The sequence below is a fragment of the Pituophis catenifer genome, unplaced genomic scaffold (genome assembly GCF_029215685.1).
Source record: "Pituophis catenifer annectens isolate HBS135680 unplaced genomic scaffold, rPitCat1.0.hap2 SCAF_1, whole genome shotgun sequence".
NCBI lineage: Eukaryota > Metazoa > Chordata > Lepidosauria > Squamata > Colubridae > Pituophis > Pituophis catenifer.
This window is the reverse complement of record NW_027256881.1, coordinates 32,682,777-32,701,799: the sequence shown is the minus strand read 5'-3', so window position 1 is coordinate 32,701,799 and position 19,023 is coordinate 32,682,777. Positions and strand designations below refer to the sequence as shown.

At 37.3% G+C, this 19,023-nt stretch overlaps 1 protein-coding gene across 1 annotated transcript in view; it reads left to right on the top strand.

The window, feature by feature from the left end:
* Positions 1-19,023, top strand: part of SPTBN1 (spectrin beta, non-erythrocytic 1) — a 171,856-nt gene that overhangs the window by 121,644 nt on the left and 31,189 nt on the right. Inside the window, exons 11-22 of the mRNA XM_070932247.1 lie at positions 1,494-1,652; positions 2,838-3,140; positions 3,923-4,076; positions 4,965-5,835; positions 5,934-6,071; positions 6,580-7,336; positions 8,324-8,526; positions 13,088-13,178; positions 16,349-16,495; positions 16,666-16,929; positions 18,293-18,517; positions 18,668-18,757. Coding sequence (XP_070788348.1) covers positions 1,494-1,652; positions 2,838-3,140; positions 3,923-4,076; positions 4,965-5,835; positions 5,934-6,071; positions 6,580-7,336; positions 8,324-8,526; positions 13,088-13,178; positions 16,349-16,495; positions 16,666-16,929; positions 18,293-18,517; positions 18,668-18,757 — 3,402 coding nt within the window. The remainder of the gene's footprint in view (positions 1-1,493; positions 1,653-2,837; positions 3,141-3,922; positions 4,077-4,964; positions 5,836-5,933; positions 6,072-6,579; positions 7,337-8,323; positions 8,527-13,087; positions 13,179-16,348; positions 16,496-16,665; positions 16,930-18,292; positions 18,518-18,667; positions 18,758-19,023) is intronic.

Below are 19,023 nucleotides of genomic sequence, written 5' to 3'. Positions count from 1 at the left end.
AGGGAGTAAATTTCTGACTTAGAGTTTTATGCAGAATGCAAGAACTTAACCACAAAATGCAAGTCATTTTTTGTGCACTATAGGAGTGTTTCTGTGACTTGTCCTGGGCTTGTTTCTGGATATTGTAGTGTACTCTAGTCTATAAAGAGCAGGACATTGAATATGCATTATTTTAAAATTATTGTTTGGTTTCCTTGAGTCTACACGCATTTAGCTTTACCAAAATGAAGCCATTTATAATCTAAAAATAAAAATAGGCCTGCTATGGAGAATAGTTTTCAGGAAGGCTGTTATAGAAAAAGAGTGTTGGGATGAATAGAAAGAATATGCTGCTACATGACTTCCCTCGCCCAGGCAAACTCCCCATTCAAGTAGGAACAAGAGAGAGGATGTTCAAAGGGAGAGAAGTGTTTAATGAAACTACTGAAACTTATTGCCCTGCAACAAAGATGCTAGAAAAGAAGACAATTAATCGCTTTACTGGTTCAACCAGATGAACAGCAACTAGTTTGACAAGATCTAGAAGAGATAATGTACTTTTAGAAGGATAACACTTTATAATTTCCTTTTCATCCTGGCTGGAATTCTCAGGGCAGCTGTTGCTTTCATGCGTAATTGCAGCAGTAAATTCCTGCTGCAATTTACAATTGTAAATTCTTAAATATCCTTAGGTTCCAAACAGCAGGACATCTGAAGATTGAATACAAGATGGCTGATTAGGAATTGAGAATTGTTTATTTTTTTTATAAGGAAGATCCGATAAACGGACTGGCTCCCTTGTTTGCATTCGGTTAAAACAGGCAATATTATATGACCTTTCCTTCAAACAGACATCTGACCCAACGTTTTGGATTAAAGGGTGCTGAGCATTAATTGCACAGGGAACTTGGGATGTCATGTCCTGTTTTTCCCTGCTGGATCAGTTTGCTTTATTGCAATATTGCTATGATGGCTTTTGCTGCTTTAATTGTGTTTGCAAAGTTTTCAGGATGCATTTCTTCATTTCTTGGGAAAGTACATATGTTGCTAAGATAAGAATAGCATCCTGACTAAAGGAAGTCCTATCCAATTTTTTCCCCCTTAGCAGTTTTTCAGATTTTTCACTGTAGCCATGAGTCCTTGAAAGGTTTCCTTTTATAAAGTGAAACCTATCTTTTCTGAGTCAGCCATAAGGTTTTGTCATTCAGCATCTGACTATTGCTATGCAGAATCTAGAACCCTTCAAATGAACCACAGAGAGGAAAACTCCCAGGTAAAACAATACGATTTTATTCTATTTAATAGGAGCGTAAATACTGATAGTTCTAATGCTTTGATCAGCCCTGAATGTCACTCATTAAGGGCTTTGCCTCTTAGGTTTCCTAAATAATCCCAGCAATCCAAAACTGTCTTATTAAATTATTATGTAATATTGATGCAGTGTTGAAATAAACATTTACATTTCCCAATTTTTTTCTTCGTGTAAACTGCACATTTTTTAATTACTTACTCAGGCCTGGGAAAGACTGGAAAAAGCTGAACATGAAAGAGAACTGGCATTGCGTAATGAGCTCATCCGACAGGAGAAACTGGAACAACTTGCTCGCAGATTCGACCGTAAGGCAGCTATGCGGGAGACTTGGCTAAGTGAAAATCAACGACTGGTTTCTCAGGTGACACTTTTAAAGCATTTAGGCAAATAAAGCTGCAATCTCTAACCCGGGGATAATTCTCACTTGCATTAGGGAGACAGACACGTTTCTCTGCATTTCCTTCAGGATTGTGAACAAACCTACACTGAATTACTTATGAATGACTTCCTTGCACTAGTATCTATTAATCAGAGAATGCAGTTTGTCTGCAGAAAATTAAGTCGTTCAGGTTTATTGCAAACTTTTTTTTTTAATTTCTAAAGTTATGTTGATGCAAGATTCTATCAGAAATGGCAATCCTTACTGAATTCTAATTCTTCATCGTAGACCATTTAGAGAGAGACAACCCTACAGTGGCATCATCATGTCAGAAATGTTAATAGCCTTGCAGTAAAGGGCAGGAAATTATGACTAAGTAAGAAACTGGACTAAAGTTTACTAGTCAAAATGAGTGCAAGTCCGCTGTTCCACATGATCAGGATATGTGTGTTTGCATTTTTCAAATGCAAAATATGGTATAACATAATGGTATAACTTTATTGATTAGTCAGTTGGCCTATCAAGAATACAGGCATAGCACTGACTGGGTTCATACTATGGCTAAGCCATGTTTGCTCACCAAGGCTTCATTGAATAAGCCACAATTGGAGAATTGGAGGAGCAAGATGGGGGAAACATCACAGGTCAACCAAATCTTTTAAACAAGTTGCTGGTCAGGTTCTACCTCCCAGGGCCACTGATCCTAAGCCAGTGGTAGACCTATGACAACTGCAGAAGTGTAATAAGTGCGCTCACATAGGACTGCCCTTCTCCGAGTGCCATCGGCCAGACAATGTCGGCTGGCGGCCCCCAGGATGAGGGCGTTCTCTGTGGTTGCACCGACCCTCTGGAATGGGTTACCTACCGGGCTCTGGACGGCCCCCGACCTCCGCACTTTCCACGCCAACCTGAAGACATGGCTTTTTCAGCAAATTCCCTCATCTGCTGCGAGGTTTTAATTGTTTGGGGATTTTAAACTGGCTTGTTTTAGCATTATTTTATTGTTATGTTGTTTTTATTCTGTGAGCCTCCCCGAGTCCTACGGGAGAAGGGCGGCATATAAATTTGATTAAATAAATAAATAAATAAATAAATAAATAATAAGAGGCTTTATGGTAAACAATCTCAATACCATTGTACTAATCTACTTAATGCTTCCTCTTGTAGGACAACTTTGGATTTGATCTTCCAGCTGTAGAGGCTGCAACAAAGAAACATGAAGCTATTGAGACCGATATTGCAGCCTATGAAGAAAGAGTCCAGGCAGTGGTTGCTGTTGCCAGAGAACTTGAAGCAGAGAACTATCATGATATTAAACGCATCACTGCGAGGAAGGATAATGTGATTCGCCTATGGGAATATCTCCTGGAGTTACTAAGGGCACGCAGGCAACGACTAGAGATGAACCTTGGTCTGCAAAAGATCTTCCAAGAAATGCTCTATATTATGGATTGGATGGATGAGATGAAGGTAAATGGCAGAACTGTATGCCAATTGTATTCAGAAAAATAAGCAAGCTTTCATTATACATTTATTAGGCAGCTGCTCACATTTTCCAATGAGATAAAAGAATACCCAAAGGATATGCAGATTCTATGGTTATAACTGTTCCCATTATGACTTGTTTCAACTCTGAATTAACGAGGAGGCTAGAATATATCCTGAAAAAATAGAGTAGATTTGGATTAAATCTTTGGGCCTAAAGCTAATCCTTGATTTTTGAACTCAATTGGGATCGAAACTATTACTGCTAAGCAGTGAAATTGTCAAGTGACTTGCTCCCTATTTTACAACCTGGTCATAAGTCATTTTTAGCACTTTCATCACCATGAATGGTCATTAAACAAATAGTTGTGAGTCAAGGACTAGCTGTATATCAAATTGTAATAATTTTGTTGCTGTGGATCTTTTGAGAACCAAGCTGCTGCCAGTGCCTGCTTAGGTTTTTTTCTTTTAAGTGATGTGCTGTCCATTGTGTTAAGAACTTATTTCCACTTTCCTTTTACAGAATAGTACAAAATAGATACTTAGTCGATTGTGAAGTATGAATTAGTGTATAAAATCAGACAGGTGAGGAACAAGTGCTGAGTTCTGTATTTGCAAAAGTATTTCTTTTTTATAGAACATTCTGGGCAAGTGCAAAAGATCTAAGAAGATATTTATGAAACAGTAGTCAGAAAAATATCATTCAATTTTTTAAAAAATAAACAATTAGGAATTTATCCTTTCCCCAATTGATTATATACAAACAGGTGTTGCTAGTGTCTCAAGATTATGGCAAACATCTCTTGGGGGTAGAAGACCTGTTGCAGAAACATGCTCTTGTGGAAGCTGACATTGCCATACAGGCTGAGCGAGTGAGAGGGGTCAATGCATCTGCCCAGAAATTTGCTACAGATGGGGAAGGTAAGATACTTGGGTTCACTCTTAGATGTGTGCTTGACCTGTTGGTAGATGCCAGTTGTAACCCCATGTACCTTAGGTGTTCAAAGAGATAGAAGATACTAATTATTAGTTTATTGTAACCACCCAAAGTCACCTTTTGTGAGCCACATAAATTAGACCAGTGAGTACATAAAAGTAAACTGTCAAGTGGAAGGGAACATGTACACACCCAGATTCTCTGGACATACCTATTCCATTATATACCTGTGCTTCGAGCACAATATTTAAATAAGATGTTCATTTGTCGAAACAACACATGTAGATAAGAAGTGTACAGATTTAATAATTACGGTGACCCAGCCCCAGTTCTAGCATTTTTCACGAATTTTCCTTTCCATTCCTTCTTTCTGTCTTAATGTAGCCATTATTCCAGATGTTAAAAACAAAAAGCCAGCCAAATCTGGTCACAGGATGTGATGGGTTTATATAAGAAAAATCTGTTGAGGATAATTATGTACTCTACCTGGGGTTTCTTCAGAATTTCCTACAGTTTGCTGATGTTAATTCATCACATCACAGAAGGAAATTTTAAAGGACCTTTTAGAAGAACAGATTATTTTGCTCCCTGTATTGCAAAGATTTTGGATGCATAGAACTTGAGCTGTCTGTTTGCATCTTGGGAAGTGGTAGTGGAGGAATGAAGAGTGATGTCTGAAGTTCCACCAGAGAGTTGCTTTAATTTGTGCTAGGAGATGTCTCTGAAGTTTGCATGTATTAAATTGAAATCATTTAGATTGAAAAATCTATGACCATATTTTAAGGAACTAGCATTCTCTATGTCTGTTGGTGTATGTAATGTAATATTCTCCTGCGATTAATTTTTCATGTCCTCTTTCTGCCTGTGGAAAGGTTACAAACCCTGCGATCCACAAGTTATTCGGGACCGTGTGGCTCACATGGAATTCTGTTACCAAGAGCTATGTCAACTGTCAGCCCTACGTCGTGCTCGCTTGGAAGAGTCACGACGTCTTTGGAAATTCTTCTGGGAAATGGCTGAAGAGGAGGGATGGATAAGAGAAAAGGAACAGATCTTGTCATCAGATGATTACGGAAAAGACTTAACCAGCATTGTCCGGCTTCTTAGCAAACACAAGGCATTTGAAGATGAGATGAGTGGCCGGAGTGGTCACTTCCAACAAGCAGTCAAAGAAGGGGAAGATATGATAGCTGAGAATCATTTTGGGTCTGAAAAGATCAGAGAGAGGATTTCAGATATCCAGAATCAGTGGGCTAATTTGGAGCAGCTCTCTTCCATACGGAAGAAACGACTGGAAGAAGCTTCCCTACTTCACCAGTTTCAGGCTGATGCTGATGACATTGACACATGGATGTTGGATATCCTCAAAATTGTCTCAAGCAATGATGTTGGCCATGATGAATATTCAACTCAATCCTTGGTTAAGAAACACAAAGATGTGGCTGAAGAGATTGCGAGCTACAGGTCAATAATCGATTCTCTCCACGAACAAGCTAAAGCCTTACCAGAGGAGTATGCAGAGTCCATAGATGTACAGAGCAGATTGTCTGGAATAGAGGAAAGGTACAAAGAGGTTGCAGAACTCACCCGGCTTCGTAAGCAGGCATTGCAAGACACTTTGGCTTTGTATAAGATGTTTAGTGAAGCAGATGCTTGTGAACTTTGGATTGATGAGAAGGAACAATGGCTGAATAACATGGAGATACCTGAGAAACTGGAAGATCTGGAAGTGATACAGCACAGGTAAGAGGTCTTGTAGCTTTTTTCAATTCTACATTCATTGAGCTCCGGGCTTAATCATTAATGTGTGTTGGGTCTTTTTTTCTTTTTCCCTTTTCTAGATTTGAAAGTTTAGAACCAGAAATGAATAGTCAAGCATCACGTGTTGCTGTGGTCAATCAGATAGCTAGGCAGCTGATACACAATGGCCATCCAAATGAAAAAGAGATCAAAGCACAGCAAGATAAGCTCAATACAAGGTAATGTATTTGCTTCTGGTCTCATTTTGTCTAATTTTTTAAGCTTTAAATGCATCTTTTATCTAGGGCCAGACAGATATTATATCATTAATTATTTATAGTCCATGTTGTCCATTCAAAATAGAATAGATGCATTTACTCCTGAATAATAATAATAATAATAATAATAATAATAATAATAATAATAATAATAATAATCAATTGGCATTTATTTTTGTCAGCCAAACTGCCCTTCCTACCCCAGTTAGGTTTGCCTAATTTATTCAGAGTTTCTAATTATTTGCCAACATTAATTTAAAAAATGATGTTATTTGCACCCGCTTCTTCTAGATCTTTTGGAATGTTCAAGTATTTTAGAATGTAATAGAATTATATAGTTGTTAAATTTTAAAGTATTATATTGAGAACTACAAATAAAGAGGCAAAAAGCATATTAAAACGTGGAATAGAGAAGCAAGGATGAAAATGTGAAGTTCACTGTTTTTTCCCGTCTGCATCTTTGCTTTAGGTGGAGCCAATTCAGGGAACTGGTAGACATAAAGAAAGATGCTCTTATCTCAGCTCTCAGTATCCAGAACTATCATCTTGAATGTAATGAAACCAAATCTTGGATCAGGGAGAAGACTAAAGTTATTGAATCCACCCAAGAGCTTGGCAATGACTTGGCTGGCGTTATAGCTCTTCAGAGGAAGCTAACTGGAATGGAACGTGACTTGGTAGCTATTGAAGCCAAGCTCACTGATCTCCAGAAAGAGGCTGAAAAGTTAGAATCGGAGCATCCTGACCAGGCTCGAGCCATTTTGTCTAGGCTTGCTGAAATCAATGATGTTTGGGAAGAAATGAAAACAACTCTGAAGAACCGTGAAGAGTCCTTGGGAGAGGCAAGCAAACTGCAGCAGTTTTTGCGTGACTTAGATGATTTCCAGTCCTGGCTTTCCCGTACTCAAACAGCCATTGCCTCAGAAGACATGCCCAATACATTGATGGAAGCAGAAAAGCTGCTTACACAGCATGAAAACATTAAGAATGAAATTAATAATTATGAGGAAGACTATCAGAAAATGAGAGATATTGGTGAGATGGTGACCCAGGGTCAGACTGATGCTCAGTACATGTTCTTACACCAGCGTCTGCAGGCCTTGGATACTGGATGGAATGAGCTTCACAAAATGTGGGAAAATCGGCAGAATCTTCTTTCCCAGTCCCATGCCTACCAGTTATTCCTTAGAGACACAAAGCAAGCAGAGGCATTTCTTAACAACCAGGTGAGCAGTTATCATGAGAAGGATGCTTTAATTCTCAGAAAGAAGGTTCAGGCAACTTGTGATTCTCCAAATGTTATGAATAGCATCCCCCTCTGTTGAACTGGAGTTCGAGAACATCTGGGGGGGGGAGGAATCACACAATGCCCATTCTTGCTTTAAAATGCCAAAATAGTGATATTAAACTGACTGTCTTTTTGGAGGATAACTTCTGAGACACATTGGTAGCATTTTCCCACTTCTACTGAACTGACTAAACTGACTAAATTTTAGCCAGCCACATGAAAAAGGAAGCACATTTTTGTATTGATAGAAAATTAATTTGAGATATTTGCCTATGGGGTAGGGATCCTTATTCTCAAGAAACCATTTTCTGAACGGACAAAAAGTGTTTTGAAAAAGTGTTTGTATAAGGAAGCTATGATAAGCTACCCAAGCTGATATATTGACTATAATCAGGTAACACATACCTGATGGATCAAGAAGGAGTGACAAGCTCATGTTCATCTTGCATATCTTGCCCTGGTTTTTTTTTTCTTCTCATTTATTGGGTACCTGAATAAAAGACTTTCTGGTTCTCCCAAACCTTTATAATCCTGTATTGGAAGAATGCTTCAAGCCACAGTTGAAGAGAAATCAGGAAGTCATTTGGTTGAGCTTGCCACTCATTCACAGTCCTCCAAAGCATGATGTTGGGATCTATATATCTATTGAAGGTGACATGGTCTTGCAAACGGTCCAACAGATCTACCTTTGTGAAAATTCGCTTTTGGCTCAACAAGATTCAGTTTGTTTAGATATGGAAACATGTTTAAAAATTCACAGGGATTATGTTTGGGTCAACAGAGGTCATTTGCACTAGAGACGTGCAAATCAGTCTACTGCTCTGGTTGAATGTATTATGTTAACATAGATAATGTTAATCGTAGACTAAACAGCCATAAGTTGTAGAATAAGTTATATCTTACTCTAACTCTTTTTTAATTACAGGAATATGTTTTGGCACATACTGAAATGCCCACCACTTTGGAAGGAGCAGAAGCTGCTATCAAAAAACAGGAGGATTTCATGACCACAATGGATGCCAACGAGGAGAAGATCAATGCAGTCGTAGAGACGGGAAGAAGATTGGTTAGTGATGGCAATATCAACTCAGACAAAATCCAAGAGAAAGTGGACTCCATTGATGACAGGTACATTCATTAATAATATTTGGGAGAGCATGTGCTTGCCAATTGCACAATATCATGAATAAATTACAGTTGACTGGATTCACACAATACATTAAGCTACAGTCAAATAAATTTGGCATGTGGATGCTCTAGCAGAATATTCATTGAGTAAGATGTTAATTGAGGACAGCAAGGAAAATTATTTAATGTTTTAAGATGAGAGTGATTATATGGATGTTTTAATGTAGGACTATTGCAAACTACTAGAGTCATACAAATATTTTTAATAAATAATAGACAAGGAAAAAAACAGCAATTCAGTTCAAGCACTATGATCCCTCATATCACTAGAATCATGCTATGAGGGCCGTGAGAATTAATGTACCAGGTCTACTCTATCCATCTAAGCATTTTCCATAAATTGCCCAGGTTTATAAATTGTACTATGAAGCTACCAGAGTAGAAGTGATGTGTAGCTGGGATTTCTGAGAGCTGAATATCCTGGTTGATGGTTCCTAACTACTTGTCTAACACACCTGTTGAGGTTAGGGAAGGTGGCATTAGAGCATAAAATGCCCATTGTTCCAAGTGAGAATGTTCACATGTCAAAGTTGTTTTCTGACATTTCTTATGACTTGACCAGTATTCAGAACAAAGTCAGTTGAATGTCGGAATGTATTGTTCTTGCTCTGTATTGAACATGGATCTCCTGTAAATTTACTTTGACTTTAAGTTATGCCAGTCTAGGTTGGCTCTAACTTTAGTACTTTACTGGCTGGTATTTCTTTTTTTGGTTTCCTATGTTGGGCTTACCAGGCTGTAGTACCACAACAAAATTACATTTCTATTTGCCCTCAATGATGTAGAATAATGTTCTACATTAGAAGCAAGCATCAAGTTAGAACAATAAGTTGAAAGGGGGATCCAGGATAGACTTCAGTAGTGGGATTTAGGCACTAGGATGATGGCATCATCTCTTCTCCAGTGCCAGGGCTGTAAAAATTCTTTGCATGGACTTCCAGAAGAGTAGCTATAGAGGGGCTGTCACACTATTCCAAGTTCAGTAGACCTTCCCAGCTCATATATGGCTTTAAGGTTGTTAATAATAAAGGAAAGTGATGACATCCTCTATCAGCACCAGCTTGTAAAGGTACCTAACACATTTCTGGTATCAACTTCCTTGCCAAGTCTGTCTAGACTTAAGTGCCAGCTATAACTTACATGTATACTCACCCAGCCACTTCACTAACTGTTAACTCTGCTGAGTGAGTGGCACATCAGATTGAAGATTTTGTACTGGCACTTTGGCTGAGGCAATGTGCTTTTCTAGGTTTTAGCTAACTGTCAATGCTTATAGCTGGGTAAAAATAGGACATAGTTTAAATATAGACAATCCCAGGTTCAGTTGTATCTCCAGTTAGAAACTTTCAGCTATTTAAGAATAGCTATTACTAAAAACAGTATGTGTCTATGTGTATGTATGGATATGTATGTATGTGTGAATGTATAGAGTTTTAGGGGGAAAATGGAACATTAAGACCAACCCCCATTTAATCTTAGATGTTTTAAAGGTATTAACTGTAGCCTGGATCCACACTTTTTTGAATCTTGGGTTGCTACATAGTTATAGTTTCCATAATTTGCACATAGTAATAGAACCTAATGACTAAATCCAGACAAGCAAAGGGTGACATAGAAAAGACATCATTTTTGTAGCACAGTTAAGGAACTTAGTAGTAGTTTCCCACTTTGCATGATAGAGAAAACATAGTGAAGATGTTCTGCTTTATTTTCTTGTTCACCATGAAGAGATTGTGTTTACGGCTTTAAAAATTTTGTTCATACTTCAGTTTATTGAACCAAGATATAATAATCAAACCTTTTAAAAACTGAGTTGCTGTTTCTCATTTTCTTTTAAGTCTAAATCCAGTATACCCTTAAAGAATCACTGATATTTGATGCCTTCGTTATTTGTTTTAATGTTCAGCAATCTGAATTGTTTTTGTTTAATTCTGCAATCATCTCTTTCAAAAACAAAATTTGCTTGTAATTAGGGAACCCTTAAAAGTACATACCACAACTTCCTTTTTCTTGAATATATAGCTACAATCACTTGCAAAGTTATCTTAAGCCTGTTACTTTAATTAAGGATTATGAAAACCACCAGCTTGATTTGGTAAGAGTTGGTTTATAGAATACTGACTCAAAGTCAAGGCTTATTAAAGAGCTCTTGAGGAACTATGCCTTGCGTGAGAAAAATTCGTAATATGCAGTTGAATTATTAACAGAACATTTTGCCAAAGCATTTTAATTTTCATGCAGTTTTTTGGGGAAAAGTGGACAAGTTTTGCCCTTTATAGTGACAAAGAAATTCTTATTGCTGAGTGAAAAAAAAAAATTGGTCCAGTTTCTGTTACTAATTTTTACAGGAAATAAAAATGCTATTATCTGTAACCAGTATCATTTTAAATTGACATTCTGTATGAGTTTTGAGCTATTAAGAGCTACCACCACAAAAATATTTTATTTTTAAAGAACAAAGGCTACTATGGGAATTTTATTTTAAATATTTCTTTCATTCTCCTATATTCAGGGAACATCATAAAACTAACCATACCATTATTTGCACTGCAAAAATCTGGATAATCACTAGAAAGCAGTAGTTTTCTTTGTTTGCTGACCCCTAATGGAATTTTGCCATCCAGATTGGATAGCTTTTCAGTTGGTTCTTCCTCATTAAGAGTCTTTGGCAAGATATTTTTTTCTTTCCTAGCTGATGTTATATGCTAATGTTATACACTTGCTACAATAATCAGCTAAAACACATAATGTGCCTGGTTCAATCCCCCCCCCCCAGTGTTTTTGAATTCAAAAGATGATTTTAAGTGAGCCACCCTCTCCTTGCCTGTTTGATATGTATGGGGGAGATGGGGAGGGGGAGGAAGATCTAAATTAAAAATGATTAATATTCATAATATTAATTTGTTATGAAATAAATATTATGAAGCCAGTGAAGACAGAAAAAACATTTAACTTTTATAAAATTTCTGTAAAACATCTGTATTCCTGTGCATTCAAACTCATGCTTTAGAAATTGTGTAATACAAAATTAATTTTTCAAACTAATTCACATGTAGTTCATCAGGGTTTCTTGAACTGTCCACCTCTTCTGGTCAGCTCGAATGTGCCACTGTAACATACTCCACATAGCCTGTCCTTGACAGGTGTCTGGTAGCTTCACCTGGTGCAAAATGTAGCGGCATGGATAATTTATGTGTGCCCTTAGAAGGAGACAGGTTACACTTCTGCTCCATATGCTGCACAGTTTGCACCATTTTGATTCTGGATCCAATTCAAGATGCTGGATTTTACCTTTAAAGCCCTATATGGCATGAGGTCAGATTATCTGAAACACCATCTCTCTCCATCCCATCAAGTCCAGCGGTAGACGCATGTTATAGGTCCCATCAGCTAAGGAGTTCCATCTGACAGAACCAGAAGGCAAACCTTTTCTGCTGTGGCACTGGCCCATTGGGTGAGATTAGCCCCATAATGGGAACTGCGATCCAACAGTATATCTGAATTAATTCATACATTTATTTGTTTGTTTGTTTAGATTTCATATTTTTAAGCCACTCATCTTAGATGGGCAGTTTATTTTTCATAAATATTCATAAGTTATTCATATTTCCTAATTTTCTTCTCTTTAGTTGCTAAAACTGAGTTTATTCTCAAACAAAATGTACATAGCTATATGCTTGAAATGAAACTACTTAATATATGTATGTCTCTTTAGCCAGGTCCTACCTACGTAAACCAAGATATTATGCAGCCCTAGTTCAGTGAAATCACAATTCACTAGTTTCTGGGCTCTTTTTTTTTTTCTTTTTCTGGCAGCCAGCAGACCCTTTGCTGCCCATTGGGAGACTAAGATAGATCTATTTTGGCCTTATAAGGCCTCATCAGTTAGCCACACCCTCATCTCATGTATCCTCCCTGTAAAGGTACAATATACTAAAGAGACATACACATAAAACCTACAAAAAAGAAAGAAAAACAAATATTGTACCTTTACAGGGAGGATACATGAGATGAGGGTTTGGCTAACTGATGAGGCCTTATAAGGCTGAAATAGATCTATCTTAGTCTCCCAATGGGCAGCAAAGGGTCTGCTGGCTGCCAGAAAAAGAAAAAAAAAGAGCCCAGAAACTAGTGAATTGTAGAACCTGGCTAAAGAGACATACACATAAAACCTACGAAAAAGAAAGAAAAACAAATACTTAATATATTTTTATATAATTCAGTCAGCATTCTCTTTAAATGAGCAGCATTCTCTGTTTAAATGCCCAGCATCATCATGATTGTACAAATGGTTGTGAACGTGTTTCATGTTACTCTTTTGTGTGTAGGGAAATTTTAAGGCTTGCCATTGTGTCCCTTATTTCAAGGGTTTTTGTGCTTGTTTAGAAAAAGTCTAGCATCTAAACATTAGAAAATAACAAAAAATGCTGTTTCTATTCTGACTGTGTTCAATTTGCTTAAAGTTCCAGCACTGAAAAATGTCTTCTTTGTTTTTATACAGACATAAAAAGAATCGTGAAGTGGCCAGTGAACTTCTGATGAGATTAAAAGACAACCGAGATCTTCAAAAGTTTCTTCAAGATTGCCAAGAGGTATGTTTTCTTAACCCATTGAGAAAATAATTCCTCCGTTCCCCTTCAACAGAAGGTACTTCTATTTGTGTGGGTCTCAGTTTGTCTTTTAGGTCCTATACATTAATTAATAACAGATGATAACTATCACCTCTAGACCAATTGATTAACCTCTAATGGCAGACAGTCCTTAATAGCTTTCATTATTCCTGTTTTTGTTTTGCTAAACCAGCAACAGGGTACCATTTTATTTAAAAAACCAAAAGCCTTCTATAAAGGTCTGTTCTAATGTAACAACATTGTTTTCCTTCCTCTAGAGTCCCTCTGTGAAGGGAAATGGGTGGTTAAAAGTTTGAAGATTGATATATACATACATACATACATACATACATACATACATACATACATACATACGTACATACATCACTTAAACTAAAGTGCATAATCATAAGTTCCTAGATTCTTCTTGTCTCCATTGCTTAACAATTACATACATTTTGCAGTCAGATACAACCATCATATTTTTCCTGGAGAGAAATAATAATGAAAATTAAAAGAAGGCAGCCCTCTAAAAGAGAACCCATTCTCTCCACACATTAATCTCTTATAAGAAAAACTCTTATAATTTTTTGGGGACATTGGAGAGCTGCTACAAGTCAAGATAAATAGTTCTGGACTGCTGGACTTGTGGCTTGATAAGATTTAAGGGAATTTTGTGCACTCTTATTCAGCTTAGATGTTAGAGAGATAAATGAGTTAAATGAAATCTGTAGAGTCCAGCTTCTGAGAACCAAGGACCTGAGGCAGAGAGCATGCTAATCAAAGCTCAAGAGTATTATTCATGATCAAGAACTATTGATAAAAATGGAACTTAATAGTCACAAGGGATGGACATAAAAGAAATGCTTCATATCTCTGTGTGTTGATTGTCTGTGTGAGGTTGAAGCAAACAACTCTTGCACCAAGCACAGCAAAGCCTAGCTTCTCATAATATGACTAGCCTATAGCAGGAACCATTCTGTCTACCTTCCTGGCTCTTCCTTTGCTACAAAAGTTTTGCTCATAAATAGAATTGACACTTCTTCCCCCCACATCTCATCCTATGTTTTGCCACTCCTGGAGCCTGAGAACATCTCTTTCTGTAAGTCAGGATAATATAGCTTCAAAGTGAACTTGGTGCTGCTTTGCGAGCAGACCAGCTATTGTCCAGTTGAAGGCTCAAAAAGAACCCTTCCCAAAGCCATGAACGACCTCTTTGTTATCTCCCTCTGAAAGGCAGATTCTTCTAATTCCCGCAATTGCAGATTTTCCTTTTATTTCGATCTTTAACGAGCCTTTTATGAAGTGACCTTTGGAAATGTTCATGAATGAATGAAAAATGGTCTTTGTCAACCAAAAATAGAGGGTGGCTGGCCTAGCTGTCCCATTCTGCTCCACTCCCTTTGCTTGGATAAGACTTTATATGTGGGAGAGGTTTGTTGCAAGCTATGAATCAGATCTGTTGACATACTTTCCTCTTGGGGGTGGTTGGCTGAAAAAATGCAGAATGTGCAGCTTCAAAATGTACTACATTTTCTTAACCTTACAGAAAAAGAGTTAGCAAGATTTGGATATAGTTACTTGGGAGAAGTCTCTTGTTAATAACATGAGGTTGAACTAATCCTCTTTGTTTGCCTGTAGAAGAGAAGTGATAGGTCTCCTTTACACATACTCCCAAATTTGTTCCAGAAGTTTAGAGAATTCAGAGAGAAGGAGAAGGCAAGGCAACTTCCTGTTGTATGGAATTTACAGAATTCCACTCCCATAGTGTTATTAGATGAAGCCTTTGATTATAGTCTCAGGCAGAGAAAAAAGCTGTGCCAGTGTTAACATTCTAAAGTCCAGCTAGCATAAGGGCACTGTGTTGACAATTGAATTTGCACAGGCCACTATACTCCATCCAATGTTGTCTCTTCTGACAATGATGTCCATATGAAAAGCAGGTTATTAATGGTGGGAATTTCAGTAGGAAGGGCTTTATGTCATACTCTTTTGTCCAACCATTGAATAAGCAAGAGTTCCATTCTCATTACAATCCTCCCCACAATTCTGCATAACAAAGTTTTCTGCAAAAGTTTTTTTTCTAGTCAGGTTGACATAAGGTCTTTTAAACTCTGTGTGTGTAAGCACGTGCACGTACACATACTGTATATCAGGACTTTAGATTGTGATTTTTGATATAAAAGGGTGTACTCTGTCACTGAGCTACATTGTTCCACCAGAATTATTTCTGAATAATTTGCATAGGGCCTTCAAGGATTTTTCTGTTGCTGACACTGTCTGTGACTTTTTTTTATCCATGTGTGACTGTATTTCAATCTTATAAATGTGCTTTTAGGCTAAGCTAGACATTGTGGCACCAGCACAGCTTTGGATATGAGAGAGTCCAGCCAGCTGCAAAGTAGCTGAGGGTAACTTCATGCTGAGAAGTAACAAATGGGAGACCTAAATTCACTCCCATTTCCATCTTGCCTTTTGGAAATCTTCCCCTTACTATTTTTCATGAGTTATGAAATAAAGGTATACATAAGTGAAATGGCCTGAGGGAGAAATTTTGGCAGGAGAAAGCAGCAAGCAGTTCTGCTTTCCTGTTGAAACCAAGACCACATTGGTGTTTGAAAATATAGATCTCTGTAAGTTAATGTTGAACTGGTACTTTAAATATCGTAACTTTGGAAATTTTCAAAACCAATGTCTTTTGCTTTCTTCCTTACCTTCCAGTCCTAGAATTAAGAATTTTATGATTTAAGGGATTTTACAGAATTATTTCTTTTGCAAAGCATATGGTATAATTTCAATTTTCAAAATAGTTTACAGTTTTTATTATGATCAGTATAAAAAAACCCCTAAAATATAATCATTACAAAGCTATTAAAATAGTTAAGAAAAGCATGATGGGATACAGTCAACCCTTAGAGACATTTCAGAGTAGTAGGAGTTTATCTGTTTATAATAAGAAATGAGACATACAAGCTTTCCTCAGAATAATGTCCTGTAGTCCTGGAGCTAGTTTAGAAAAGATCCTATTGGAGACCAGTATTTCCATTATGCGAGTACCAACATCTGGACTTAGTCAGCTGATTGAAATTGTCAGAAACTTTTTTTATGACTGCAGACACACTCTAAAGTTAAACATTTCCATAATTTTTCAGCTATCTCTCTGGATTAACGAGAAAATGCTTACAGCACAAGATATGTCTTATGATGAAGCACGGAACCTTCACAGCAAGTGGCTGAAACACCAAGCTTTCATGGCTGAGCTTGGCTCCAACAAAGAGTGGCTTGACAAAATCCAAAAGGTATGGGGCACAGGAATGGTGCTCTGGGAAAGGCATTTGGGTTTATTTGTCATGTCCCTTCAGGAACATGCTAGCATATTATCATGTGAATTAGTCTTACGCATGTGGAATTACCAGGTTACGGCAAACTGAGTTAACTGTTCTTGGTTGATCATTTTGTTTAATTTTAGGAAGGGATGCAGCTGATTGCCGAAAAGCCTGAAACGGAAGCAATTGTGAAAGAGAAGTTGACAAGCCTACACCAAATGTGGCAAGAACTGGAAAGCACCACCCAAACAAAAGCTCAGCGGCTTTTTGATGCCAATAAGGCTGAGCTGTTCACCCAAAGCTGTGCTGACTTAGATAAATGGCTGAATGGCCTGGAGAGCCAGATACAATCAGATGATTATGGCAAAGACCTCACAAGTGTTAACATTTTGCTGAAAAAACAACAGGTAAAGCCATTGGAATAGTAAGCTTTGCCACTTTGGTAATGGACAGAAAGAGGGGGGGAAATGGTGAAATATATATGAGTTTATTTTTAATGATAAAAAATTATCTGAATACCTTTCCAGTTGGATAGAATTCAAGCTGACTACAGTGTTCCATTATTATATCATTTTTAGGTATTTGGGATACTTCTGTTAAGAAAAACAAATGTATCACGTGAAATATATCACTAAGCTGAGTGGTAATTAGTGGGGCAGTGCAATGCTTTGAATTCAGAAATGCTTCATAACATTCAAGGAACAAATGCATCTGGCAATTTAAAGCAGCTGTGTTTTTTCCCAGAGTTTGTTGGGCTGCCCTCTGCAGTTGCAGCCAGATGTACATACATACCCAAACCTGTTCCCAACTATTATTTATGTTTGCAGATCCATAGCATTTAGCAATCTTTGTTTCCCAGATGTAATCTGAATACAAATCTCTTCACCTGCCATCTAAAGCAAGGAGAAAAAAATATCTGAGGGCTCATTTTTCAACAGTTCATGACAGTCTCTAAAAGTCTATAAAATATCTTTGGTACACCATATCCATTTGATGAGGACAGAAATAGCACTGTTGTCCTTGGCTGATTCATTGCTATAGGTTTCCTCCATATTCTAGAGATTTGTCTGTCAAATATGTAAGGTGTTAATTGAAGTTGATTTTCAGAACAAGAGTTGAAATAGGCACTAGTACATATTTAACCTTGATAAACTTGTGCAGTCTTTTCTTTTTGTTTGCAAAATTGTATTTTGAATGATTTGACTAAAAGAGCTTGACAGAATGAATATCCAAGTTATTGATGAATTTCTCCTCTCATACATTGCTATAAATCACAGAAAACTATGTCACAGAAGGTTGAACCTTTGCAAAAAGTCTAAAAAGTACTGGAAAGAATTACACAGGACATCCAGAAAATTCTGAAAATAAAATTTGAATTTAAACTGCAAATATTTGTATTGGGCAGGACCCCAAAGGATATAAATGAAAAGCACCACAATTTATTAAGAGATGACTGACAGTAGCAAGAACCAATGTAACACAACATTGGGAAAGACAAATCCTTCCAATAATACAACTTTGAGAGACTAAAATTTGAGATTGCACAGCAATGGAAAAACGGACTGTATATATTCCTTATATAAAAAAGGAAGCTGTTTAGAAACCATTGAAATGACCCAAATAGAAGTGAGCTTTAATCTCATTGGATAATATAAAAATAAATAGAAATTAGTGGCTGAACCTTTTTGTTTTGTGGTCTCGCTAATGTTCCTTAGACGATAATACCACTTTAGCAATGGATGAATATCTACATTTTCATTTGCATTATAGATGCTTGAGAATCAAATGGATGTCCGTAAGAAAGAGGTTGAGGAGCTGCAGAGTCAAGCCCAGGCATTGAGTCAGGAAGGCAAGAGTACTGATGAAGTTGATGGTAAACGCTACACGGTGGAGAAGAAATTCACGGAATTGCTGGAGCCCTTGAATGAAAGGAAGGCTCACCTACTGGCCTCTAAGGAGATTCATCAGTTCAACCGGGATGTGGAGGATGAAATTGTGAGTTTAAAAGTTATTCTCAGTTACAGCTTGACTTATTTTATGAATTTTCTGGATAGCACACAATGCTATTATCCAATCTCTCAATTCTTGTTATACGTCCTTCCCATGTCTGTATTCCATATTGATCAGTATATTTTATCTCTCTAGTTGTGGGTTGGAGAGAGGATGCCTATTGCCACATCCACAGATCATGGACACAATCTTCAGACTGTTCAGTTGTTAATTAAGAAAAATCAGGTAAGAGACTAGAGCCTGTTAGCAACCTTCAGATAGGCAAAATATTCAAAATTTAGATTCTTTCCTTAACGAATATATTGGATGAAGTTTGTGGATAAATGCTCCTCCCCCCCCCCTGTTTTCCACTGGCATACTTTTTACATTAACTTTTTGATGAATGAAAAGCGTCATTCACACAATGGTATTCTAATCATCTGTGTAAGTTTAAGGGGCTCCTAGATTTTATATGCAACTGATAAAAACTAATCTATCTTAGTTTCTGTGAT